The sequence below is a fragment of the Lolium rigidum genome, chromosome 1 (genome assembly GCF_022539505.1).
Source record: "Lolium rigidum isolate FL_2022 chromosome 1, APGP_CSIRO_Lrig_0.1, whole genome shotgun sequence".
NCBI classification, from domain to species: Eukaryota; Viridiplantae; Streptophyta; class Magnoliopsida; order Poales; family Poaceae; genus Lolium; species Lolium rigidum.
The window spans coordinates 45224468-45251420 of record NC_061508.1 but is presented as its reverse complement, the minus strand read 5'-3'; the positions used below and the strand labels follow the sequence as shown (position 1 = coordinate 45251420).

The 26953-nt window shown below is 49.3% G+C and overlaps 2 protein-coding genes and 1 pseudogene across 2 annotated transcripts; 1 reads left to right on the top strand and 2 right to left on the bottom strand.

The window, feature by feature from the left end:
- The first annotated feature begins 232 nt into the window (after nucleotides 1-232).
- Nucleotides 233-3958, top strand: LOC124672222 (annotated as a pseudogene).
- Nucleotides 3959-4743: 785 nt separating this feature from the next.
- LOC124707432 lies at nucleotides 4744-7700 on the bottom strand. The gene is made up of 3 exons (XM_047239090.1): nucleotides 7689-7700; nucleotides 6425-7122; nucleotides 4744-6247 (listed from the first exon to the last, which is right to left on the bottom strand). The coding sequence occupies exons 1-3, from the start codon at nucleotides 7698-7700 to the stop codon at nucleotides 4744-4746; spliced, it is 2214 nt and encodes a 737-aa protein (XP_047095046.1).
- Nucleotides 7701-12155: 4455 nt separating this feature from the next.
- LOC124707422 lies at nucleotides 12156-12540 on the bottom strand. Its single transcript, XM_047239081.1, has one exon. It carries the CDS (start codon nucleotides 12537-12539, stop codon nucleotides 12156-12158), a length of 384 nt encoding a protein of 127 aa, XP_047095037.1. The 5' UTR covers nucleotide 12540.
- Between the last annotated feature and the right edge of the window lie 14413 nt (nucleotides 12541-26953).

Here is a 26953-nt window from a genome sequence, read left to right as displayed (position 1 = left end):
TACAATTTCAAAAAAATGTACATAACCGGAGTATTACAAAACAGATCGGTACATTTTGTTTTGTTTTGTTTGGTCAACCGCAAATTTTACGACTTTGCCTGTTTTGCGGTGTAGATACTCTAATGGGGTGCTTCTCCCCGACGCCGTCTTCGCAGAATCTACTGCGCGGCCGAGCCGTCCATCCGCCCACACCCACACTATAAGGTAAATCGGGTGCCAGAGGCCAAGCCGCATGCACCACCACCTTCTCCCCTGCCACGCGATGCCTCTGCCGCCGCCGCCGCCGCCGCCGCCGAGGATGCTGGGGGTTTTCGGTGGGCGCTTTTTCGCTTCCCTCCCGCCGGCGCCGCTTCTGCAGTCTAGAAGGTACGTCCGTCCTTTCCCTTCCTCCTTTCTTTTTGTATCTTGCAAGTTGCAGGCTATGATTTCTGGGATCCTGCTAGGACGATTGTAATCTCAGGCCAGGTAGAGCCTTTTTTTTTTGTAGAGCTATCTGGCATTTTTCAGTATTTGTAGTTAGATTTAGATACGAGAAGTACATTATGTTAGACAATAGCCTATTTGGTTCAATAAATGTCAAATGTGCCCCGTCCTTAACTTCTTGGGGCCATGACACTGGAAGATACTACATGAGCATTGAACACGTCAGAAATCATCCAACTGTTAGAGGACGATTGGTGTCCTTTTGTTTTCAGGAAACGATGATTGTTTACTACTGCTGTAGTTTGTGTATTTCTTTGGGCTGGTGCTGGACATTCACTGAAGTAGTTTTGGCATAGAATTCAGGGAGAATTGGGTTTTGTTTCATCTATTCTGAAATTCTGAATTCCCCGATACTACCAGTGTGTATCCTCCCATATTGGCATATTGGAAAATCCTGTACTTAGTGAGATTAGAACACTCCTACATTTGCAAACGGTTGGTTTTCTTTCTTGTAAGAGTTATTTGGTGCATGATATTTTGAAGACATTAGTTTATGTGTCTATCTCTGTTGTAGAGAGGTGCATGTTTGGTATCTTTGCCCTGATGAGCTGAATGATGACTCCCAACTGAAGATGTATGAACAACTCCTTTCTCCTGCTGAAAAAAAGTACGCTAATGAAAAAATGTTGCGGAAAGATGCTATGTTGTCCTATGCACTGAGGCGAACTACCCTCGCAAGATGTATGTAACCACCAACTGCCTGTTGCATTTTGATCAGATTTTATGTAATTTTCATGCCCATTACTCATTCAAGAATTTGTGTTATCTGTATTGTTGTTAGTAAGAATTATTTAATCGAAAAATTGGCTGCAGATGTTAGACTCGCTAGTGTACATTGGTTAGGATTGACAACACATAGAATCCTTTCCATGGATGGTGATAACTCTATAAAATACATTTTTTTAGCCAAAATACTTTGTATTTTTTTGTAATTATGGGGAAAAGTCATTATCTTGTAACAAATACAGTTTAATATTTCTGATGATTTTCAGCTGTTTTATGGAATTTAGGCATTGGATGCAATAATTTGATGATTTATTCCCTTAAGACCCTGCCTGTATATAGGTGCACGGTTACATTTGTGCATTCATCTTTCTTAAGACCGTTACTCATTCAAGACACTTTAGGACCCCTTAGCTGTACAACCACTTTCTGATGCATATGCAGTTTTAGTAAGGAGTGGTAAAAATATGGAATGAAACTATCAGCCATTTGACCTGTAACATGGAACTTTGGCATGCTGCTCAATGTTTATGCTTCTCAGCATTTTATCTAGTTAATATTATAATAAGTCTTGCTTTGCTAGTTATTACCAATTATATTTTGTGCAGCATGAAACATGTCATGGGATGGCGCAACAGGAATACTGATATGCTTATTACTATTTGTTTGAACTAGACTAGATACAAATTGTAAAATTGATCCAAGGTCGTTCGAGTTTAACTGTTTAAGTACAACAAATTTCACAAACCTGAGGTAAGAGTTGAGGCTTAAGTTTTTTTCCTTGTGCAATTTAAAGCCTTGTGACTAACTTTCATTGGGTTCCTTTCCATGGTTGATCAGATACTGTGGCCACCTGATGATAGCACTGTGGAGCGGCCTTTGCATTTCAACATTTCACACACTAGTTCTTTAATTGCCTGTGGCGTTGCCATGCATGCTCATGTATGTTCCTTGTCCCTGTGACTGCCAAAAGTAAGAGAAAGAAATGACCATGCTTTTGTTGCAGTGGAAGTTTTCCGGTTGACGTTGCTGTTTTATGTACTGTCTCAGATCGGCATCGATGTTGAAGAGAAAACGCGGAAGAAAACCAAGAGTATTTTATCTCTTGCTCGCCGTTTTTTCACCCCTTCGGAAGCTAATTATCTTTCTGATATTTCTGATTTGGATGCCCAGGAAAAGGAATTCTTCAAACTATGGACTCTTAAAGTTAGTGATGCTCTCTTTGGTCATCTACTTCATAGCCCTTTCATATGCAAATGCAAACACTAGACTTTGTTCTACATTCTTTATAACATTCAACAGTGATGGTATATTTTCCGGACCGCAAACACACTGTAGCTAACTTCTATGTTCTTTTCTACAGAAATGCAGGTTTGGAATATGTATCTAGTAGTGCAACCCCATTTTTAGATGCTAACTTCTAGCTCCTTACATAACCTATGGTTATAGTACATGAATCTAATTGAAGGACACATAGATTTATGAGTAGTCCCTTTGCGGGAAAAGAAACCCGTTATGAAAACAGTTTGCGCCGAATATTCCCTTGTTAAGTTAAATGTTCATAATTCTGATTAATGATGCGATGTTACAAAACATTGCTTATTTGGAACTAACATTGATGTCTAAACTTTTAGGAAGCATATGTAAAGGCTCTTGGATTGGGTGTCTCTGGTGCTCCATTCAGCGTGTTTTCTATCATGTTGGAAACAAGCAAAGGAATTCAGATATCTAAGGTATGTAGTTTTGACTTTTTCCTTTTATTGGTGTCTTTAATATATGGTACACGCGTGTTGGAACTCCGGAACTATGTGTGAACAAAAATACACATGATATTTTGTGACGCCTTCTGACATGTGGGTCTCCTGGTCACTAATATTTATTTTGCCCAACTGTCAGGTGTCATGTTACGCAAATTTCGAAGTAAAAATATCGTCTTTTTATGCATCATATATTACATTACAAAAGTCATGGCCCTTATATTGTTGCAACTTAACAGTAAAACATTTTTGTTGATCTACATTGACAACTGTTGGATTTGCCAGGCATCAAAAGTATGCAATGATTCCAACTCTGGTTGTGATCATCTGTCTGAGAATTGGAAATTTGCACTCACGGAGCTAGAAAGTTCTCATTATATGGCAGTTTGTGTGGAGGATAACTCATGAAGTCAAGGTTTGTACTGTAAGCTTGGAAAAAATAATTTTGGTTAATCTTGTTTTTCCCTCCAGTCCATTATTCTTGGTCCATATGTTTCAGGTCCTGAAGATAGTCTGGTGCCATTAGGATTAAAAGTATGGAAGACCATACCATTTGTAGAGGATATACTCGTCTCGGGAACGGAAGCTGTAAAACTTATTGGTTGAGTATGTTACAGGTACGTGCTATTAGCCATATGATTTCTTCAGATGACAATATGATCACAAGATTTGGTTTTGCACCAAGTAGGAGGTCAAACTCTAAGAATTCTTGAAGCAAGGGTAATTGATGCTTGACATTATGAACTATTACGAGCGCACGAATTGCAACAGCGTATCCTTCGTATTTAGACTTGTTTTATTTGCTGCCAGCTTAAGAAACAACCTGTTTCTGAAGGAACCACTCACAGTTTTGTCTTGAATTTTATTGTTCCGAAAGTGGAGTATTAGCAACCAATATTAAAAAGGTTTCTACTAAACAGACAGCTGTATGCCGAAGGCCGCCCCTTTGTCCCATGTGACTCGGAGGCGCCATCGTGGAGCCAATGGAGCTGCAATACCATGATGGGCGGCTGATTTGTTTATATCTCCGCGAAATTGATAGACCATCGAGTTGATCATCAAAAACTCTTCACATGTTTGTATTTGCTAACTATGTATCGTCGATTTACTCTAATTCAGAAAATATAAGAATCTTTCTGGAATTACTTGATTTTATTGTACTTGAAATAAAAAAGATGAAATTAACTATGCAAAAAAATACCAAATTAATTCCGAAACAGTTATAAAAATTCCACTATGCATTAAATAACATGTAAAATCATGACAACATATATTTTCAACCTATAAGTTCCAAGTTCCCAAGTTGAGCGGGTTTGGGTTTGGAGCCCAAATTTTTCCAAAGATTAAGATGATTTTCAAGTTTTTAAAATTACCATAAGTCCAAACAGTTGACAAAAAATGCCAAATCAACTCAAAAAGGTGTAAAATATTAGAAGTGATCAATTAATATGTATATTTCAACAATTAATTAAAGCAAACAATGTGCCCATGTCAATACATACTCATTAAAGATGTATATGTGAGAGGCAATTGTCCTTTTAGAAAGAAGATTATTTTCTCAAAAGGAAAAAAAAAGCATATTCAACCAAAAAAAATCATAGTTGGTCATGATCATCTATGCTATAAAATCAAGAAAAAAAGTAAGATTAGCACATCATAAATTTGTCCGTGTTAACTCACAATATGTACGGCTTGAAGTCGTGAACACAAAATAGGAGCGCATACAGTAGCGTCACGCACCACGCTAACTAAGCTGCAGCTAGCGTATCATGATATGGAATCATACTGCTGCAGATCTATTTGCCTGCTGGTCACCGTTTTCTGTGCTACTGTGACCGAGCGTCGGGGGCTGAGTATCATTCTCCTGCCGTCTCAAGTCAATGAATAGGGACACAATTACATGGACTGCAATGTAGAAAAGAACGGCAAAGACCAGCGCGAGGACATATACAGATGTCTTCCATCCCCTGCCAGTTCCAGCAGCGTAGGCCCCCAAGAGGCCAAGCAAATCCAGCACGATCATAGTGTTCATCGCTCCGAGCCACAAACTCTCATTGTCTTTGTGCAGAGACTTGGGAAGCAAGAGGATGATGACGACGACGGAGGCGGCAAAGGAAGCGGAGTTGCTGTAGAAAAATGCGAGGTACCGGGCTCTTCTATTGTCGTGCATCACCGGGTCGCCTGCCTCGTGCCCGACGCCGTTGCTCTGCCAAGTCCCTCCTGGCGGAGTTAGGCCAGCCTGGTAGGTGACACTGGCCACCAGGATGCCTAACAGCATCAGGTACTTGCGCTTGGCATGCCTTGTCCTCTTATCATCTGTCTTCTCCGTTTTCGTCGTCTCCTTGTTTATTGTTCCTGTGTTGCCGCCCTTCTTCACCAGAAATCCTGTGAGCAGTGCGACTACAAAGAAGAGAACCACAGCCACCAATAGGAAGATGTAGATGGATGTCTTGAGATGCTGCGTGCTGCCGGCAGCGTAGGCACCTATGAGGGCGAGCAGGCCCACCCCCGTGCAAACAGACAGCGCGTGGGTTCGTATGGCTGGCCTGTACACATGCGGGTTGACGAGGAGGATGATAAGCGCGATGGACAGCATGAAGCTCACCGAGTTGGTGTAGAAGAAGGCATGGTAGCGGCGCGGGAAGTTGTACAATAGCACTGGGTCGCCGGCGTGGTGGCCAGACTCGTCGTCTTGGAGCCGGAAGCCACCCGGAGGAGTCAACCCGGCTTGGTAGGTGATGGTTGCTGCCAAGATTGCGAAGAGGAGTAACCGCTTGCGCGTCTTCTCCACCAGCTCATCATCCTCTTCCGTGCGGGTGTCGGTGTCCTTTTCTCCCAGGGTGAACAGGACAACATGTATCAATGCGTAGACCAGGACGGCACCCGCCAGGCCCAAGACATAAATGGAGGTGCTGATGTCCCGGCAGCTTCCGGCAGCGTATGCACCGATCAGGCCAAACAAGTCGAGCACCATGGCTACCTCCAGCACGTGGTATGAGAGCAGAAGCTTAATCTGGACCACGACGACGGCGACCAAAGAGGTTGCGAAGGCAATCGAGTTGCAGTAGAAGAAGGTCCTGTACCGCCTAGCGTTTGTCGTGAGGAGGATCGGGTCACCGGCCATGTACCCATCGCCGTTGTCCAGCCAAAGGCCACCCGGTGGGTTCAGTCCTGCTTGGTAAGTGATGGTTGCTGCGAGAGTAGCAAGCAGTAGAACAAGAGAGCGAGCCTTGTCCACCGCATCCCGGACGGTCCTAATTTCAGAGGAAGTAAGAAACACAATTCAGTTACAAACTGGAACTTTTGCGTGCCAATGATTTGCAGAGGAAGAAGCCTGCATGTACCTGTCATCAGCACCCCTTTTTGTTCTCCTGTCAACGACAGCGCGAAGACGTTCCAGTTTTCCTGCAGCTACAACTGATTGTATGGCGCCTCTTAGTATCCATTTCTTTTTCTGCTCGTTCCGGACAGTCCTAATTTCAGTCAGTTTCTTCTTCTTGGACCGATGGTGAATAATGAAGAGAGCCATTTGGAAAGCAGTGCAAGCCACAACCAAGATGACCAGATAGACCGTAGTGTCGGTCTCCCTACAGCTGCCGGCGACGTAAGCGACGACGAGGCCAACCAACGCGACGGTGATGAACATGTACGCCTTCATGAGTTTGAAGACAAGCCTCCTGTCCAGAAGCACAACGATGATTTGCAGTGATGCGGCAAACGCCGTGGTGTTCCCTATGAAGAACACGCTCAGGCGTATGTTGTGGCGGTCCCTGAGGATAGAGTCTCCCGGGTGGTGGCGGCCATCGGTGGTGTCCCAGAAACCACCCGGCGTGCTCAGCCCGGCGATGTAGGTGACGCTGACCGAGAACGTCGCCAGCACCATCAGGACCTTGTGCTTGCGGAGCCGCCTCTCTTTCTCCTCGTCGTGCGCGCTGCCATTCTCCACATCCGGCACGTTCTGGATGGTCGTCTTGTCTGTAGTGGAGGCCCGATACATCTGAAACACGAGGAAGACGAAGAAGAGGGCTACCAGCAGCACGGAGCAGAGGATTGTGAACCTGTCCCTGCAAGTCCCGGCAGCGTATGCCACCATGAGGCTGAGCAGGTCCAGCAGCAAGACGAACCGCAGCGGTTTGTAGATGAGCCAGGTGTACTTGTTCTTGTTGTTTTAATCATGTTGCTAGTAGAGTAGTAGTAGCTAAGGTAGTAGAGTTCAAAACAAACTTGAACTCAGCCGTTGCTTAGTAGCTAAGGTAGTAGAGTTCAAAACAAACTTGAACTCAGCCGTTGCTTAGTAGCTTAAGGTAGTAGAGTTCAAATCAAATTTGAACTCCATCTCTAGGATAGACGGTTCCTAGGATAGACGGTTCCTGAGTCCTATATAAGGACATGTACTCATCACTTGTAAGATAAGCTATTACGTAGAGAAATAAATCAAGAGCTTCAGTATCACTCGTGTGTGTGCATACACCGTGAAACCTAACAATTGGTATCAGAGCAACCAGGTTGGGAGATGTCGGCACCACCACCTCTCCAGCAGCGGTGTGCGTCCGCAACCCCTCCTCCGGCAAACGAGCGACGGCGATCGCCAAGTCGGGGACGGAGCAGGGTGCGACACGGCGGGGGCGAGGTCGTGGTACAGCGGGAGGTGATCCGCGAGATGACTAGCGGCGGAGGCGGCGGTACGAGCCTCGTCTTCCCGATGCTCAAGCGCGGAGACTACACCAACTGGGCCATGGTGATGGAGGTGAACCTGCAGGCGGCATCGCTCTGGGACGCGATCGAGGACACCGCAGTCTCTCGGCGAGAGGACAAGCAGGCCTTGGCGGCACTGCTCCGCTCCACTCCACCCGAGATGCATCCGATGCTGATCGGGAAGGGGAGCGCCAAGGCGGCGTGGGAGGCGATCAAGGTGCAGCACCAGGGCAACGATCGTGTGCGCGATTCACGCGTGCGGCGGCTGCGGACAGAATTCGAGACGATCGCCTTCAAGAACGGCGAGCGCATCGACGAGTTCGGGTTGCGCATCACGAACCTCGCCGCCACCATGCGCTCCCTCGGGGATACCTGCGATGATGAGAAGATAGTAAGGAAATTCCTCTCTGTCGTCCCAAAACAGTTTGTGCAGATCGCTTTCTCGATGGAGACGATGATGAACCCGGCCACACTCACCGTGGAGGAGGTTGTCGGACACCTTCGGGCCGTCGAGGATCGCCCGAACCACGAGCAGGGCACCACTGCCTCCGGTGGCAACTTGCTGCTGACAGAGAAGCAGTGGGAGGACAGAAGGAGGAAGCAGCGGGGAGGCGACTCTGGCGGGAACGGTGGCGGTGGACAAAAGGGTGGCAAGCCACCGCCCAAGTCCTCGCTATCGCAAGGCTCCAGCAGCAACGCTGACCGCGTAAACTGCCACTATTGTGGCAAGAAGGGGCACTGGAAGCGCGATTGTCGCAAGAAGCAGCGCGACGAAGCTGCTGCGGCGGCGCACCTGATCCAGGACGAGAATGGCGGAAAAGCATACCCGGAGCTGCACATGGCCACCGTCGTCGAGCCCGCATCTCCTGCACCGCTCGTGCAGGCCTCCTCAACATCGACTGATCCACCTGCACTGCCTACGGGGGAGCAGGTGTATCTCAACGAGGAGCGCGCCCGCGTCGTGCTCAGGCGCACGGCGCACGACACTGACGCAGCGTGGTACCTCGACACGGGAGCGTCGAACCACATGACCGGCGACGACAGCGTCTTCGCCGAGCTGGACGAGACTCGTCTCCGGCAAGGTGCGCTTCGGCGATGGATCGGTTGTCGACATCTGCGGCCGCGGAACCGTCCTCTTCGTCATCAACAACGAGCGACATCACGAGCTGGCCAGCGTGTACTGGATCCCACGGCTCAAGTCGAACATCGTCAGCATTGGGCAGCTAGACGAGCTCGGGTACCCCACCCACGTCGAGCACGGCTACATGGAGGTCCGCGATCGTGCCAAGGTCTTGATCGCCAAGGTGCCAAGGACGACGAACAAACTCTACATGGCGCAGCTCCAAATCGTGCAGCCAGTGTGTCTGGCGGCGCACGCCAATGACGACGCGTGGCGCTGGCACTCACGCTTCGTCCATCAGAGCTTCGATAGCCTCGAGAAGATGTTGAGGAAGGAAGTGGTGCGCGGTCTCCCCACCATTAGCCATGCCGAGCAGCTTTGCGAAGCCTGCATCGCGGGGAAGCACCGGCGCTCCCCATTTCCTGCAGCAACCAAGTACCGTGCCACGACGCCTCTTGAGCTCGTGCACGGTGACCTCTCGCGGTCCAATCTCGCCAGCAACACCGGGAGGGAAGAAGTACTTCCTCTTGCTCGTCGACGACAACAGCCGGTACATGTGGCTGTACCTGCTCGGGTCGAAGGATGAGGCAGCTGCGGCAATTCGGCGTTTCCGGTGCCGAGACGGAGAAGGAGACGCAGCGTCCTCCGCGCGTGCTCCGCACCGATCGGGCGGCGAGTTCACGGCGAACGAGTTCGCCGAGTGGTGCGCGAGCATGGCGTCCAGGCGTCACCTCACTGCCCCCTATTCTCCACAACAGAATGGGGTAGTGGAACGGCGGAACCAGACGATCGTTGGCGCCGTCCGGAGCATGCTCAAGGCGAAATCCGTCCCAGCTAAGTTCTGGGGAGAAGCGGCAGCAACAGCGGTGTTCGTCCTAAACAGATCCTTGACAAGGAGCCTGGAAGGGAAGACACCATTTGAAGCCTGGTATGGCGGAAAACCTAGCGTTCACTTTCTTCGCGTATTCGGTCGCAAGGCATACGCGAAGGAGACGAAACCAGAGCTTGAAGAAGCTTGAGGACCGCAGCCGCCCGATGGTGATGCTTGGGTATGAGGAAGGAAGCAAGGCGTATCGCCTATATGACCCGGAGAAGAAGTGCCTCCATGTCTCCCGCGACGTCATCTTCGACGAGGCCGCGAGCTGGGATTGGGGAGAGCACAATGACGGCGCCGCCACTCTCGGCTGTGGAGAGTTGGACGATGTCGCAACCAACGGCAGCACCGTCGGAGAAACCAGCTAAAGCGGCACCTGCATCAAGCTCTCCTTCGCCGTCACCACAGGTAGCATCGGCTCCGACTGGGCCGCCATTGGTGGGTCGGCCCATCTCTGCGGCATCAGACCAGCCCGTGCGTTTCGTCTCTCCACCAGCCAGATGGAGGCATCGAGAATCTGGATGCTGGAGTTGACCCAAGTCTCGCTCGCTACCGCAACATTCGAGACTTCCTCAACCCGGATGAGGAGAATCCGGGCGGGCGGAGCGCCTCCTCCTCACTCCCACGAGGCGAGCCAGCAACGCGCTCGCCGAGGCCGAAGGAGACGAAGATTGGCGGCTCGCCATGGTCAATGAGCTGCAGTCAATCGAGGAGAACCAGACATGGTCACTTGCTGATCTGCCGCCGGGTCACAAGCCCATCGGATTGAAGTGGATCTTCAAGCTCAAGCGTGACGCCGACGGTCACGTCCTCAAGCACAAGGCCAGGCTCGTCGCGAAGGGATACGTCCAGCGGCTAGGGATTGACTTCGATGAAGTCTTTGCCCCCGTTGCGCGACTGGACTCTGTCAGGCTCCTGATCGCCGTCGCTGCCCAATTCAAGTGGGAGGTCCACCACATGGACGTGAAGACGGCATTCCTCAACGGTGATTTGGGGGAGGAAGTGTATGTGACTCAGCCGCCAGGATTCGTCGACGGCAACAACTCGAGCAAGGTGATGCGCCTCCACAAGGCACTCTACGGTCTCCGTCAGGCCCCGCGCGCATGGAACACCAAGCTCCATGCCGTGCTGGTGTCACTCGGTTTCGTGCGGAGTGCTTCGGAGCATGCCGTGTACACTCGTGGAGAGGGTGACTCACGACTCCCGCTCGGCGTCTACGTCGACGATCTCGTCGTCACGGAGGGAGCACCACTGCAATCTCAAGCTTCAAGCAGCAGATGTGCAAGCAAGTTCAAGATGAGCGACCCGGGCTTGCTCACCCCGTGCACCGGGAATCGAGGTATGTCGGGCTCCCGGCCACATCACGCTGAAGCGGAGCGCCTTCGCAGCGAAGGTGCTCGAAAAGGCGGGCATGGCTGACCGCAACGCAGCTCATGTGCCGATGGAACCAAGGCTGAAGCTCTCGAAGAGGAGCACGAATCCTCCGATCGACGTCACGCCTGTACCGCAGCATTGTCGGCAGTCTGCGTTACCTCGTGCACACGAGGCCGGACATCAGCTTCGCCGTTGGCATGGTGAGCCGCTTCATGGAAGCGCCCACCACGGAGCACCCGAGTGCTGTGAAGCACCTGCTCCGCTACATTGCGGGGACGATCGACACCGGCTGTTCGTTCTCCTCCGCGCCGGAAGGTGCACACCTGATCGGCTACAGCGATGCAGATCATGCTGGTGATATCGATGACAGGAAGAGTACTACAGGTACACTCTTCTTCTTCGGAAATTGCCCAGTGTCATGGCAGAGCCAGAAGCAAAGGGTGGTGGCATTGTCGTCCTGCGAATCTGAGTACATCGCAGCTGCGACGACGGCGTGTCAAGGTGTTTGGCTCGGCCGTTTACTCGGCGACTTGCTGGGATCTGCTCCTCTCGTCGCTAATCTGCTCGTGGACAATAAGTCTGCGATCCAACTATGCAAGAATCCAGTGTACCATGACCGTAGCAAGCACATCGACACGCGGTACCACTACATCAGGGACTGCATTGAGGATGGAACTGTCACGGTCGAGTACATCGGCACAGAAGACCAACTCGCAGATATTCTGACCAAGGCACTTGGTCGCGTTCAGTTTCAAAATCTGCGAGAAAGAATTGGCGTCATCAACCTCTACCGCAACTAGATTAGGGGGAGAATTGTTGTTTTAATCATGTTGCTAGTAGAGTAGTAGTAGCTAAGGTAGTAGAGTTCAAAACAAACTTGAACTCAGCCGTTGCTAGTAGCTAAGGTAGTAGAGTTCAAAACAAACTTGAACTCAGCCGTTGCTTAGTAGCTAAGGTAGTAGAGTTCAAATCAAATTTGAACTCCATCTTAGGATAGACGGTTCCTAGGATAGACGGTTCCTGAGTCCTATATAAGGACATGTACTCATCACTTGTAAGATAAGCTATTACGTAGAGAAATAAATCAAGAGCTTCAGTATCACTCGTGTGTGTGCATACACCGTGAAACCTAACAGTTCTTGTAAAGGAAGTCGAGGAGGAGCATAAGGACGACGACCACGAGCGAAGAGCCGAACGCTGCAGCGTTGGAGTAGAAGAAAATCAGGTACCGGCGGTAGTGGGTGTCCCGGATGATGGGCTCGCCGGCGAGCTTGCCGGCCGGTGTATCCTGCCAGACGCCTCCGGGCGGGTTGAAACCCACGGCATACGTCACCGTGGCCACTAGCGAGGCCAGCAGTAGGAGGTACTTGCAGAGCTTCAACACGAGCTCGTCGCTCGTGATCTCTTTTGTGCTTGTTATCTTGGGGGTAGTAGGCTCTCCTCCAGGCTGCTGAACCTCCACTGGACAGATTGTTTCCTTGGCGGTAGCCTCTTCTCGAGGCTGAACCTCCATTGATTGGGGCCGTAGCTAAGAGAAACTCCAACAGGTTCCTTGACGGAGGACATGGCTGTGGAGCTTGAAATATAAGTATGCAACTGCCCTTGATCAGCTTTTTTTGGAAAATGAATGAGTTGACCGATGGCCGTAGCTAAGAGTGAGTCGTCTTTAAACATTAGTAAAATTCACTTCGCACCTTGTATTATTGCACAATGCACAAGTCTTACTTTGCAGTGTGTGGGACGACTATTGTACTTCACAAGACCTGGCCAACTGAAGTCGTCGAGATGTCCATAAGAATGCTCTAAAAGCTATATGCGGTCAAGATCCAAAACTCAGCTTTCAGGTAAGAAAAGGCCCCTCACAACTAGTCTAGATGCACCAAGGTGTATGGATGTCAAAATGTGAATCCACTACACGTCTGCACATGGAAGGCTCGCGTATCATGTGGGAGAGGACTCCAAAGTCAGAGCGAGTAGGCTGACAATGACAAACGTTTTCTTACCCCAACATATGTAGGCCTTGTTCGTTTCACCCCAACCCGGCCGGGATCCGAGCTAAATCCCCATGGGTCAACCGGGGTCAACACCACCAGCGTTTAATCCCGGCACACTATCATGAAGTGCTCGGTTAAAACCTTTCGGGATTCCACCCCGCCCAATACCCCCGCAAACCACCTCGTTCCACCAGGGTAAGAAAACTCTTGACCTCACCCATGGAAAGAATCCCAATAGTCTTCGCGCTCTCGATCTCTCTTTCCCGATTTTCTTTCTAGCGCGGGCCAGCGGTGGAACCATGGAAGGACGGCGATGGGTCATCGTGGACCTCGGCGACGGAACCATCCGGTAGGAGATGGGTGCCCCGCTTCTCCAGTGATGGGTCGTCGTGTACCTCGCCGGCCCCATGGAGCTCGGCGGAAACCCTAGCCCCAGTGATGTCCATCTCCCCCGCACCCTCACACCGGAGAAGCTGGCATCGGTGACAAGACATTCAAGCTCTCTCTCTCTCTCTCTCTCTCTCTCTCTCTCTCTCTCTCTCTCTCTCTCTCTCGGGTTGATTTCGTTGGAGAAGAAGAAGCACTATCGGAGGAGATCGTGGATTTGTGCAGGGTTAACCGAATGACAGCAACTTGAGGGGATTAGCACATGAAGAGTGACGTGGGCATCACCCTTCGGGTAACCAATGTTGCCCTATCCTGTATTTCCTAGTTGGAAGCCCATGAAGGCACTCGACGGCAAGATGGGCCACTAGGGCGGTGCAACGGAAGATTCCTTGAAGTACAAGACGCGGAAGGAGCCGAACAAGGAAAGTCTAGAGATAGATCTACTGTAAACCTAGTCGTACCCGATTAGACCTCTTGAGACCTGGCCTCCTATATAAAGGCCAGGAGAGGGGCGGTCGAGGGACACGATCAATCTTAGCAACCTTAGCCAACAGAAGCTTAAAGCTAAGTCACCTTAGTGCGTAGCCATCTCGACGAGATCTCAGCCGAACTACTCGGCACCCCATTGTAACCCATTATCATCATAATCAAGAACAGACAGGCAGGACGTAAGGGTTTTACCTCATCGAGGGCCCCGAACCTGGGTAAATCGCTCTCCCCGCTTGTTTGTGAACCGATGTCTCGTGTCGGCTTGCGGATTCCATCAACCCTAAGCCCCTATCGGAGGGCATTGCCGAGGAGCACCCTCGACAATTGGCGCCGTCTGTGGGAACCCTGTCGGCACAAGATCGGCCATCGGCAGATCCAATCATGACACCGGCGACTTCACCGGCAACTTCATCAGCAACTTCATCGACACCGTCATCGCCAAACCTGGGAAGCTCGATTCGGTTCGGCTCCTATGAGTTCACCCCGCACAGCGATTTCTCCCGCTCAAACTTCTCAGATCTACAAGGAAACACGGAGATGACTTTCGGCAGCGTCCACTACAACGTCAACTCGGAAGGAATCCTTCGACTGCTGGAATCGCCCACTTCCAGATCGACGAGTCCAGGCGCGTCATCATCACTCGACCTTTCGGCTGGTCTGACAGGCTCGACGAGTTCACCCGCGCCCTCGACTCCCCGTTCCGTGTCTTCCATGTCGGTAGGATCCGACGATCCCACATCTTCGGAGTTAACTTCGTACTACTGCTTGAACTGCGACACCAGGCACGGGCTGGGATCGAGCGACACGCCGTTCATCTGCAATGCCCAGTATTCATCGGGAGAGGACAGTATCGACAGCATCGTCCAAGGAACCACCCGAAGAACGGCACACCATCAGGTTTATGTCGCCAATAACACAGGAAACACAAGGCACAGAGGAGACGGAGACCATACTCCTCGTTCCAGTAGACGGGCGAGTTTCGAAAACAGCGCCAGCAACCACGACATCGACTACACCATCGCGGACGAGGAGTGGGTAGCCGCCAGGGCAGCAGTACTTAACAACACACCGCTCCCCCCAGGAACCTCGGTTGGAACCCTCAATGCTTATCGCTCTATACTAGAGAAAAACCGGGAGCACCTGTCGAAGGAACAAGCCACCCTCGAGAGACGCCTATCTGCGACAGATCGATCCGATGAACGGCGAAGAGGCTCGCGAGCGAGCGCCTCTCGAAATACTCAAGGGCGAGGCAAGCACCGGTCGAGGCTATCCGAGGCTTTCGGAAGATGACGCCGGAGAAATCACGTCGAACCTGACTAAGTCCTTTATGACTACGGACACCGCAGGCATGCCACGGCCGAAAACCGTTGCAGGAGCAACTGCCAACCTTGCTGCATACCTCATCAACCAGCGCCCTGAAGGATCCATGGCTCAAGCTCATCGAGGCGCCCTGGAAAGTCTCGCGATACTGGGAAATAATCTAGTTCCACAAAAGGAAAAGACCACGCTGCAGGTTAGTGGCTCAAAGCATCATGCGAGAGACGCTCGGGATGAAATCACCCAGAGCAGGATCGACAAAGCAAGGCGACGACGCGCCGATAGGAAGGAGAATGACAGTGATTCTTCGGACGAGGATCAGGAGTACGACGGCGAGCTCAAGGGAGCCGACTGTCTAAGTCACAAAATCCGCGAGGCAATCCCGCCCAAAAAGTTCAAGCCTACTCCTACCGATGCTGCCAAATACGATGGGCAGCAGGAGCCAAGATCTTGGATAGACGACTACCACGGACCGTGATTCTTCATAAGGGGAACCAAATAGCAGCAATGCAGGTGCTTGCAGCTCTATCTCAAAGATTCGAGCGCGAGCCCGGCTAAGGGGGCTGCCGAAGGGTTCCATCAAATCATGGGACGACCTAGTAGACGCCTTCGTTGCCAATTTCCAAGCAACGTACAAGAGACCCGTCGGGATTGAAGAGTTACGGAATTGCCGGCGAAGCAGAAGGAGTCGATGCGCTCATACATCTGGAGATTCACCAAACTCCTAAATGCTGCCGAAGATGTATCTGTCGACAGAGAAATCGACGCTTTCAGCGATGGCGTCCGGCGTGAGAGCTACATAGAAGAACTCGGACGCAAAAAGCCAAAAACCATAACCAAGTTAATGGAAATCGCCAACAGCCGGGCTGATGGTGAGGACAACGTGCGAAGGCCACGGCAGCGCAGTGACGACGAAGACGATGACCAGCCGAAGCACGACTCGGGTGGCCGAAGGGATCGTCACAAGAGAAGGAAGAACCGCAACTATGATGACAACAACCTGGTAGCCGCAGGGTACTCTGACCGACAGGACGATCGATATGACGATAGAAGAGACGACCGATATGACGGTAATCGGAATAACTCCGGGAACCGTGGCAATTATAAACCGCGACAGCAGAGGACTCCCGAACTGCCCTACGCTGAGCAGATTAACGCTCCTTGTTACCTGCACTCGTATGTCGATTCTAAGGACGGAAAAACGAAGTCGAGTCACCTGCTCAGGGACTGTCGGCAGTTCATTGACATGCACAAACTAATCCAGCAGGCAGGCCAGCAACCGCTACCACCACCACCCCCACCTCCACCGCAGCATCAAGTCCAGTAGGCTCAGCCTCATCAACCCAACGAGGCGTTTCCACCACCACGGGGGCAGATGAGCATGATCCATAGGACAGGTGTCTCGAGAAGAGAGATGAAGAAGCTCACCCGAGAGATTAACCCGGCGAGAAAGCATCATGGCGAACATCCCCGAGTATGTCGAGTGGTCCTCTCGGAACATTACGTTCGGCCGAGCAGATCACCCGATGACCATACCAAAACCAGGACACGCTGCCTTAGTAGTCGAGGCACAAATCGGGGGGTTCAAGATGAGCAAAGTTTTCATGGATGACGGAAGCGGGTTAAACCTGATATTCGTAGACACAATCAAAAGTATGGGGATCACCATGAAGATGCTAGAAGAAACAAACACTTGCTTCCATGGGATCCTTCCAACTGCACCGGACTACTCTCTTGGCAAAGTTTACCTAAACGTCGTCTTCGGCGAAACTGACAATTTCAGGAAGGAGAAGATCGAGTTTGAAGTAGTGAACTGGGAGTCACAGTATCACGCTATACTCGGGAGACCAGCTTATGCCAAGTTCATGGCTGTGCCGCACTATGCATACCTCAAGCTGAAAATGCCTGGGAACAACGGGACAAACATCACAGTCTATGGAAGTTTTTCACGCTCGGACAATTGTGATCGCTACTTTCAGAGGATTGCCGCGAAGTTTGGGTCACAACAAGAAATCGTCGACCCTCTGCCTAAGTTGACGTTACGAGAAATCAAGGAGGAAAAACATGTCAGGGAAACCAAGAAGAAGCCAGCTGACCTTGCTCTTAAAGCTTCGGCAGCAGAAGTTTCGGCAGCAAAAGGTTCGGCAGTCGATGACACAGAAGACATAGGAGACAGCAAGACGCTGGCAACCATCGACCAGACCACTGGTGAAATCAACAACGCTGCAGCAACCATTAACGTGGTGAAAAAGCCAGAAGATGAGAAGAACCCTTTCCTTGCCTAAGCAATTTATTAGCGTTTAATTTTTTCCCTTCATATAAACATGGCCTTTCTTTTTTCGCCCTCTAGTCTCGTGCTTACCTTATTAATGAGAACTTCAGTTTTGATCCCTTGATAAGCATGCAGTAATTTGGAGCACTTAATCCGCATCATCATAACCTTTGCTTACACCCCTCGGTGAACAATGGTGCAATGAAGTACGCGGCAAAAGATTGTGTTCCGAAAAAGCCTCTACGAGCGCTAAAGGATGCAAAAAATAAGGACGATGACCTCTCCCCTCGCTATAGATGCCTCTACGAGCGCCGAAAGTAGCAAGAGCTTGGAAATACACATAATACAACCCACGTTCGATATTTCACTTATGGAAATATCAAATAACAACGGGCTCATCGGCAGAATCATTGCACCTGAAATATTCGGGAGTGACTGTCGAAACATACATCGGTTGAAAGCAAAGTTGCACATACAACAGGTTTAGCAAGACCTGCAACACGAGCTGATCACTCAAACGTTTGCTGACCAACGAATACGAAAAAACTCTTAAACGGACAATTCAGATTTGCTCCCTAAAAAATTGCCAACGGCACCAACACGGTAAAAGTACATAGACATGTATCTACCGAATAAAAAATTTCGGCTGAACAATCCTAACACTTGGATGAAGTAGCCAAAATAATCTATTTACAAAACAACCCTAATCCATGAAATCACCCTTGCGGAGTTTCTTTTTCCTCAGGTGCCTTCGAATACTCCTCAAGCTTGTCGACAATTATATTGGCAGGAAGCAACACCTTCGGATATAAAGTCTCGAAGTCACCAACCGCGTTGGCAATAGCAAGCAGATTCGCTGAGGGGTAACGTGCAAGCACAAGGGCAAGTGTAAACCTGGACCCTGCGAAAACCTGAGCTCGCACCAAGTCTCGAATCTTCTTGGCATTCCCAAACTCAGACATCAAAGTCAGAATCGTAGGGGGAATCGCGTTTAAAGGAAACATCGTCTTCCAAACTACCCTCATGGCTTTGTAGCATTTGTCGAAGAAATGGTGGACTTGCTGAACCCGATCCTGAAATTGTGCGACAGCCGAAGCCTTCGAGTGTTCCCGCCGAAAATCTCTTCGGCTGATGAAAGCCGGGTTAAAGCGTGCACACGCTCGTGAATTCGTTTTTCTCTTCCGCACGGTTCGGGGCTATGGACCGGCAAACGAATCGAACAGAGGATCGGACAAGGCGTTGTTGACAAAAAGCGCAAGGCTCAAGAAACTTACGAGCTCAAACTCTCGGTAGCTTTATGCAGTTCGTAAGAGCGTACCGCTCCACTTCGGCTGCAATCTCTCTCTTCTTATTGACAATAGCAGCTAAGGCATAAGTGCTGCGTAGATCTTTTTCCATCTGAGTGATCCGATCCTTCATACGCTGGATTCGATCACCTTCAGGAAGAGCACCCGAAGAGTCGTCGACAAATGAAGGCACTGGGAAAACCTGCAGGAAACATCGTCAAAAAGGATGACAGATCGGGTCAATTCGAGCATCCGAAATAACTCCCATCGGGAGAAGTGCAAGTAAAAATATCATAACAAAGGTGTACTAGCAACATTGCTAGCACGGAGTTTATTACAAACACAAGTTTTGCAACGGGACAATGTTTCACATCAACTCGAAGATAAGTTTGTTACAAAAATCAAGGGGCTTGGGTCCGAGTCGATAAGCCGGGACCAGCCGACGTCTTCCTCGACGACACTAGTTCAAGGAGCTGACGAGCACAATTAAGGGCAGACGTTTTAAAGGCGCTTAAATCAACAAACTGCCCATCTTGTTCTTTCGGCAGCTCCTTAGTCATTTCTTCGATGTTAGCCTTAAAGCCGTGACCCATCATAAGTTGGAAGGCAAGGAGGGCGCCATAGGTACGCGAGGTGCGTTTGAATAACTCGATAACCTCCTTGGTGTCAACCGCGAAGGCATCGATCAACTGCCCTGCAGTTTTGTCCTGCTTGATCTTGGGGAAAATCATCAAGTGCATCCGCGCCGGGGCACCTTTTCCCTTTTCAAGAAGCTCCCGCGTAAGCCGGTGGGAGGCGAGAGCCATCGACACACCATTTGCCGGAGAGTTGTTTGGAACTTTGTCCAAGGCAACGAGCAGGAATGCTTGGCGGCTTCTACAAGAAAATGAATTGGAAAAGATCATTGATAAAGGAACGAATCCATAAGAGTAATAATCAACGAGAGGTGTACAAAAGAGCTTGCCAAGTAGAGCCAAAGAAGATCGACGAAGGAGCTCATCCTTTTCAGCTGCCCGAGCTTCCTCCTCTTTTAGCCTCTCCTTCGCGTTGCCCGGCTCCTCTTTCGTGGAGTCGACCTCCGGCGAGCCGTGGCAGCCTTTTTAATGGCGCCGTCCAACTTCGAAGAGGAAGATTTAACTTCCTCCTGCAGTCGAACTTTGTCCGCTTCCAGAGAGGTAAATTGAGAGGCAAAGGCCTCCAAAGAAGATATAACACCTCGCAGATCCTTAAGGAAAAAAAGACGTTTTACAAAGAATCGTTAGACAAGGCACATTTCAAGAAATTCACGTTGTATTCAAAAAGGACTTACAGAAGGAGGAGTCGTGGTGGCGGCAGGAACATCTTTCCCCTTGGAAAGGGAAGAAGCGATCGATGCTCAGGCCGCGGGAGCTGCCTTAGGAGCCGAAGCTTCGGAAGCAGCAACGGCCGGCGGAACAGCATCAGATCTAGCTTTCTTAGACGGAGGCTCAGCGAAACTTTCGTCACTACAAAAAGGAAATGGTCGACAGAAGCTATGAAAATAATGCGAGAAACAAGGGGACAAAATATAGCAGAAAGGAAGAAGGTACTTACATATCGAGGAGATCGTCTTCGTCAGCAAAGCCGCCGGTTGATCTCTTCATGGGTGAAGCCCTGGTCTCCTCCACAGCTGCATTAACAAAGGCATCACGATCAGCGTTATCATCACGCACTGATCCCTCTGTGTCGCATGCGTCATCGGCTGAGGGAGGAAGATCGGTGTGAACAGTTTCGGCATCTATCGGATCATCGTGATCGTTCTCTGGGATTGTATGCTCGACAGTGTGAAAATCAACGGGTATTGAAGAGCCTCTTCCCTCAGAAGTATCGTTTGGCGAATCGTTCAAATCTCCAGGGACTATGGGGGTCTGTCGAAGAGAAAAACGAATAAGAATAGTGGTAATTATGTTGACTAAGTAAAAATAACGTGATAAGAATTTGAAAGGGAAAGTTACCTCTGGAGGTGGATGATCGGCATCAAGAGGAGTGTAAGAAGAAATCAATGGGATCGAGTCTTCTTGACTAAAGGAAGTAAGGCGACGGACTTCATCGAGCAATTCCTTTTCCGACAGTTCGGCGACATTAACCCTGGTCTCATCCTTTGGACCTGAATACAACCACATCGGGCGAACTCGGCCATGACTCGGTTGGACCCGACGTTTCAGGAACACCGCTGCCACCTCCGTGCCGACCATGGTTTGGCCATCGGCCTCTTTGATTCGAAGAAATTTGGCAAATAATTCATCGGCTCGCTACTCTTTCGTCGGGAGAGAGAATGTTTTTCCAGGAATTCTTAGGCTTGGCTTCAAGGACGTCGGTAAAGCAAGGAAGCTGGGATTCGGGTGACAAGGAATCCCTGACGTAAAACCATTTCAGTCTCCACCCTTGCACAGATTCTCTCATTGGGAAATTGAAGTAATTAACCTCCGAACGAGCTACGAACCCCACCCCTCCGGTGACAAAGGATCCATTACTACTGCTGTATCTCTTCACATAGAAGATCTTTTTCCACAGCCCAAAATGAGGTTTGATGCCCAGAAATGCCTCGCAAATGGTGATGAACACATCAACGTGGAGGATTGAGTTGGGAGTGAGTTGCCATAATTGGATCTCATAAGTTCGCAAGAGATGGAGGAGGAATTCATGAGCGGGGAGCGAAAGACCCCAATATAGGAATGACAAGAACATCACGGTAAAGCCAGCAGGGGGATTAGGCCGAGAAATCGCACCTGGAAAGTTCACATTCCCCTCGTCGGAGGAGATTAATCCCAGGCTTCGGGATCTTTTCTCGTCACGCTTGGTGACGGTTGACGCTATCCAATCTCCGGGCTTGGCTACCGAACTTGGGGGCCGGCGGCGCCGGAGCCGGGAGGAGCGTTCGGGGCGCTCCCCTTCGGAAGATTCGAGGAAGATTTGGCGGCGGCGCCTCCGCTAGTAGAACCGGCGGTGGCGATAAGGCCCTTCTTCTTCACCATTGCGAGATCTGGGGAAGATCGGAAAAGCAGTGGTGGCGGCGCAGCAGTAGCGAAGGGAGGAAGAAGGAGGAGAACGAGAAGATGCTACGGAAAATGTGGGAGAAGATTAGGGATTTTTCGACCTTTGGAGATTTTAAGGAGAACTTGAGAGCTGTGTGGGCACGTGTCGTTGCTACCGGTTCATTCAGTAGATCTTTTCTATTAAAGATTGCAGAAATCGAGGAGACGCCTTGGTGACTGTGCGAAAAGGGCCAGACAAAGAAAGAATAGGCCCAGCAGGTTACGTCATGTCAGTCAAAATCAAGATATTAGTAAAGCGTCATCAATGACGTCATGAGAAATGCTCAAAGCATTCGAAGGGATGAAAAGGTATCGGATGGTCAACTTGAGTCTACGCACGGATTGCCAGCATCCGCACCTAGACTCGGGGGCTACTCCCATCGGGAGCGCCGGACGCGCACCCGACAGAATGAAGACTCGAAGAAATAAGCCTTGAAGGAAGAGATGATTGTTCGACCTGAGTCTGCACCCGGTTGCAAGCACCCGTGCCCAGACTCGGGGGCTACTCCCATCGGGAGCGCTGGACGCGCACTCGACAGAAACTTTTTTGCACTCCAGGATCATGCCCGGGGACTTGATTCTGTGTAGGGTAACGTTGTTTTGCCATCGGTAGTCAACCAGCGAAAGTTGGGCACGTTACTCATTATCCCTTGCATGAGGAAAGTATATCGGATGACCTACGAGGACTCGCGGAAAAACTTCGGCAGAGCAAAATGTTCGAGTGGTACAACTTGAGTCTACGCACGGATTGCAAGCATCCGTACCTAGACTCGGGGGCTACTCCCATCGGGAGCGCTGACGCGCACCCGACAGAAGAAGATGATGCAGATTCAAGAAGAACAAGAACAATCAAGGAGAAGAACATTGGGTGGAGGCATGCTTTAGTCTCTACCCGAACTACCTTCGGCTAGACACTCGGGGGCTATTGACGTGGGCATCACCCTTCGGGTAACCAATGTTGCCCTATCCTGTATTTCCTAGTTGGAAGCCCATGAAGGCACTCGACGGCAAGATGGGCCACTAGGGCGGTGCAACGGAAGATTTCTTGAAGTACAAGACGCGGAAGGAGCCGAACAAGGAAAGTCTAGAGATAGATCTACTTTAAACCTAGTCGTACCCGATTAGACCTCTTGAGACCTGGCCTCCTATATAAAGGCCAGGAGAGGGGCGGCCGAGGGACACGATCAATCTTAGCAACCTTAGCCAACAGAAGCTTAAAGCTAAGTCACCTTAGTGCGTAGCCAACTCGACGAGATCTCAGCCGAACTACTCGGCACCCCATTGTAACCCATTATCATCATAATCAAGAACAGACAGGCGGGACGTAAGGGTTTTACCTCATCGAGGGCCCCGAACCTGGGTAAATCGCTCTCCCCGCTTGTCTGTGAACCGATGTCTCGTGTCAGCTTGCAGGATTCCATCAACCCTAAGCCCCTATCGGAGGGCATTGCCGAGGAGCACCCTCGACAAAGAGGTTAGTGGGGATTTTCCCAAACCAGGAACCGCTCCCAGAGAAAAGAAGAACACAGGGAGATCTCTGCCGCCGAACTACAGCGGCCAGCCGCCGGTCCCTGCCTCCTCCGTCGGCCACTACGGCGACGCGAGAGGGTGGGGACCCCATAGTATCGGTTCCGACCAGTAGTTAGGGTTAGCCAAGTGTTTCCTTGGGGCGTTGTTCTAAGGAGAAGATTGCGTCGCGTCGGAATAATTTGCCTCTGCTCTTTCTCCATCTTGACGTCGCTTCAACCGGTGGCGTCGGGGGGCAGGTGGCCTGGTCTTCTTGCCGGTCTTTGGATCTGGTGACATTCGTGTCTGGTGGTTGGCGTTCGGCACTCTCGCGGGTGAAGGTTGCGTTGGCTGCTGCAGTTATGTGTGGCATCTTGCAGTTGGGTGTGAGGATGACGGCAGGCGGCGGCGTTTGTCTTCTTCGACTGAGTCTGGGGAAGATGGCGGTGCTGGGATCTGGTGACCACGGGGAAGATCCCCAGCCGACGTGCCACAAAGTCTCGGGCTCGTCCTCTGCGACGACCCGGTTCATCGGCTCAAAAAGCATCATTGAATGTGATGGTGCTCTCCCAGATCATGGTGTGGTGGTTGTTCACCTCTTTTTCCGGCGCTACCATGACGACGGTGGAGAAAGATGGACGATGTTTCGGCGAGGCATAGGTTTCTTCAAGGGTGAACTTGTAGTTTTTCTTCTTGTGAGTTTCCTTGTGCAAAATTGCTTGACACAAATATTTGTCTTGTATGGTAACCACATGTATAATCTGCGTAAACAGATTGTCTAATGAAATATATGGTTACAAAAAAAAGTTAGTGGGGATTTAGATGATGATTGGGGTTCACCCAATTACTCTCCGAGTTCGGACGTCACGTCGACGTCCCCTCCATATGATTGGCTTAGTTTATGTATACATGTGAACAGAAAGATCATCGGTTTTATATTATCTACAAAAATCTGTCAAGACTTGACGTCACGAATCAGGATCCCAGAAGACAAGTGGCGGACTAGTTTACTATCTCTTCCGATAAACTTCGACTACCAATTCGTCTAAACATGTAGACTCGTTTACTTGGTATAAATGCACCGCAAGCTGCATTGCCCGCACATGCTTCCAAATCATCTGCTGTAAGCGCAGACGCCAGACGCGTGCACTTGCCATTTATCAATCCTATCATAAGTATCATGCATGCTATGTTGGTAAAAATCTAATGTGTCATATTAATTAATGAGGTGAAAGATGAGAGTAGTAAAGTATAAGACTAGTCACAATGCATAGTATCATATAGAAATATCATGCGTATGATACTACTACATGTTACTATGTCCACAATGCATGGTATCATGTACTAGTATTATAATCTTTTTATATTAATTGATTTGTAGAATCTCAATGCAAATCTATGTACAAGATGTATTTAACATTTAATTTTCTAGTACTACGCGCTATGATACAGTATCTACCTATGATACTACAATACTCTCTCTAATCTTTAATTACACTGCCACATCAGTTTTTTGCATACATGAGATGCATGATACTACCTATGATACTACCATTGTGGGTAGTCTAATATAATACCGTATCATGACACATAAACCTAGAAAATTTCATGACAAATACATCATGTACACATATTTGCATTGAGATTTTACAAAACATTAAATATAACATAAGTATGATACCATATTATGATACTACTATGCATTGTGGATGTAGTATCACAAACTAGTACGTAGTATCATGTACTACATGATACTAGTATATGATACTTTCCATTGTGATTAGTTTTAGGTGGCCACATTAGCTCCACATGGGAGAGGTTTATTAAAAAAGTCAGCGCATTATTAGCTTACCCAGCAGCACCACTTCGGTACTCCCCTTGTTTCTACTTATTTATTAAAGTTAAAGCTTATTCTAGGTCAAAATTCTTTCATTTGATACGAGTCAAAATCATACATCAACACCAGTTTAATTTCGTTAGATGTATCATCAAATATATTTTTCTACCATATATACTGTATACGTTATGTTGTAGATATTAACACATTTTTCTACAGGCTTGGTAAAATGTAGATTAATATGACTTAGAGCAAAGCTAGAATTTTAATGAAGTTGGAGTCGAGGAAGTAGGTTCATACGGTTTTACTCAACATCCTGCATGACGAGAAAGTTGGCATCGACAAAAATAACATCAATCTGGTTTTCCCTCTCCGCTAGGACAACACCTCCATTTTGAACATATCAGGGAGATATTGATGATCTCCTACTCTTGATGATCTCCTTCTCGTCCAGTCGTATGTCCAGATTTGAACTTTTGACCTCATCAACAATAAACCACATGATACTTTCTTTTATCTCATTCCCTTTCTTAGAATAGGGCTCCTTTGATTCATAGGATAGGAAAAACATATGATGAGGTCTAAGGGCTAGGATGTGCCCAGATCCCACGAATTTGACCAAGTTTGTGAAAGAATGAGGTGGGAGAGGAAGAAGAACACAAGATCCAATACAAACACACACACACAACCCAACACAAACCAAATTTACTCCCTTGTAGGTTAGACCAAGCCAATAGAATCACTTCTTAGAAAGACCCTTGGGTAGAATCTAACAAGTGGGAGATTGGTGTTGGAGATCTCAACTAGAACTTGGATGAGAGAGGTGATAGCCTTGAATCATCCATGAAGATTAGAAATCTCTCAAGAGTGCCTTCATACAAAGAACATAGTTCTAGGGAGACAAAGCTCAAAGTAGTTTTAAGCCTAAATCTTGTCTAACCCTAATTTGGGGAGAAAGATGAGGTACTTATAGGTCCAGATTCGTACAGGGGTAAAATGAGCATTACAATAAGTATCCTGGTCCATAGATGATAAATAGACGGTCTGGATGAAGTCAACTTGGATGGGGCCGGCAGTGCCGGCCTGGGTCGTTGTCGCGTCATCAGCAGGTGGGGCCGGCAGTGCCGGCGGCTGGAGGCCGGCAGTGCCGGGGCGAGCAGGCCGGCAGTGCCGGTGGCTTGGGGTCGGCAATGCCGGGGTGAGCAGGGCGGCAGTGCCGGCATCCTGGGGCCGGCAGTGCCGGAGTGTCGAGGCTGGCAGCTCCGGGGTGTCGAGGCCGGCAGTGCCGGTCCTGGGTGATTGTCTCCGGCTGGAATCCTTCTTCTCCTTCTTCCTTATCCTGCATCGGGTCTCCTGCGACGTACTTCTCTCGAGGCTCGTATCTGATAACACAAAGCATATCGGCATGAGGTAGCATTCCATCCAAAGTAGTTCTAAGATCGAGCGTCGAGAGGATTGAGTTCACCTTTTCATGTAGGGCTTTCACCCGAGCTCGAGTACGTCATAGGTCCACTTGGGGAAATGGTTGGTCTTGATGTAGTGTCGTCCTTAGGCGGGGCTACATCAACATAGGATTGAGATGTTATGCCTATGTGAATCCTATGGGAAGATGGAGTGTTTGATTGTAGCAAAGAAATTTTTCCATGAGGTATGACCTAATGCTTTTTTTTCTATAGGATTTGCATTACAAGATTCCTATAGGATTAGTTCCTATAGGATGTGTTCCTATGAATCAAACAACTTGTATAGGAAAATTTCCCATAGAATCAAAATCCTACACAATTCT

Bases quoted from the DNA above. Each gene is read 5' to 3' on its own strand.
- LOC124707432 (XM_047239090.1), bottom strand. The intron at 6,248-6,424 runs CGAGCAGAAAAA...AGTTTGTAACTG, and splicing joins GAAATTAGGACTGTCCGGAA to AATTGTGTTTCTTACTTCCT.
- LOC124707422 (XM_047239081.1), bottom strand. From the start codon at position 12,539: ATGGAGGTTCAGCCTCGAGAAGAGGCTACCGCCAAGGAAACAATCTGT.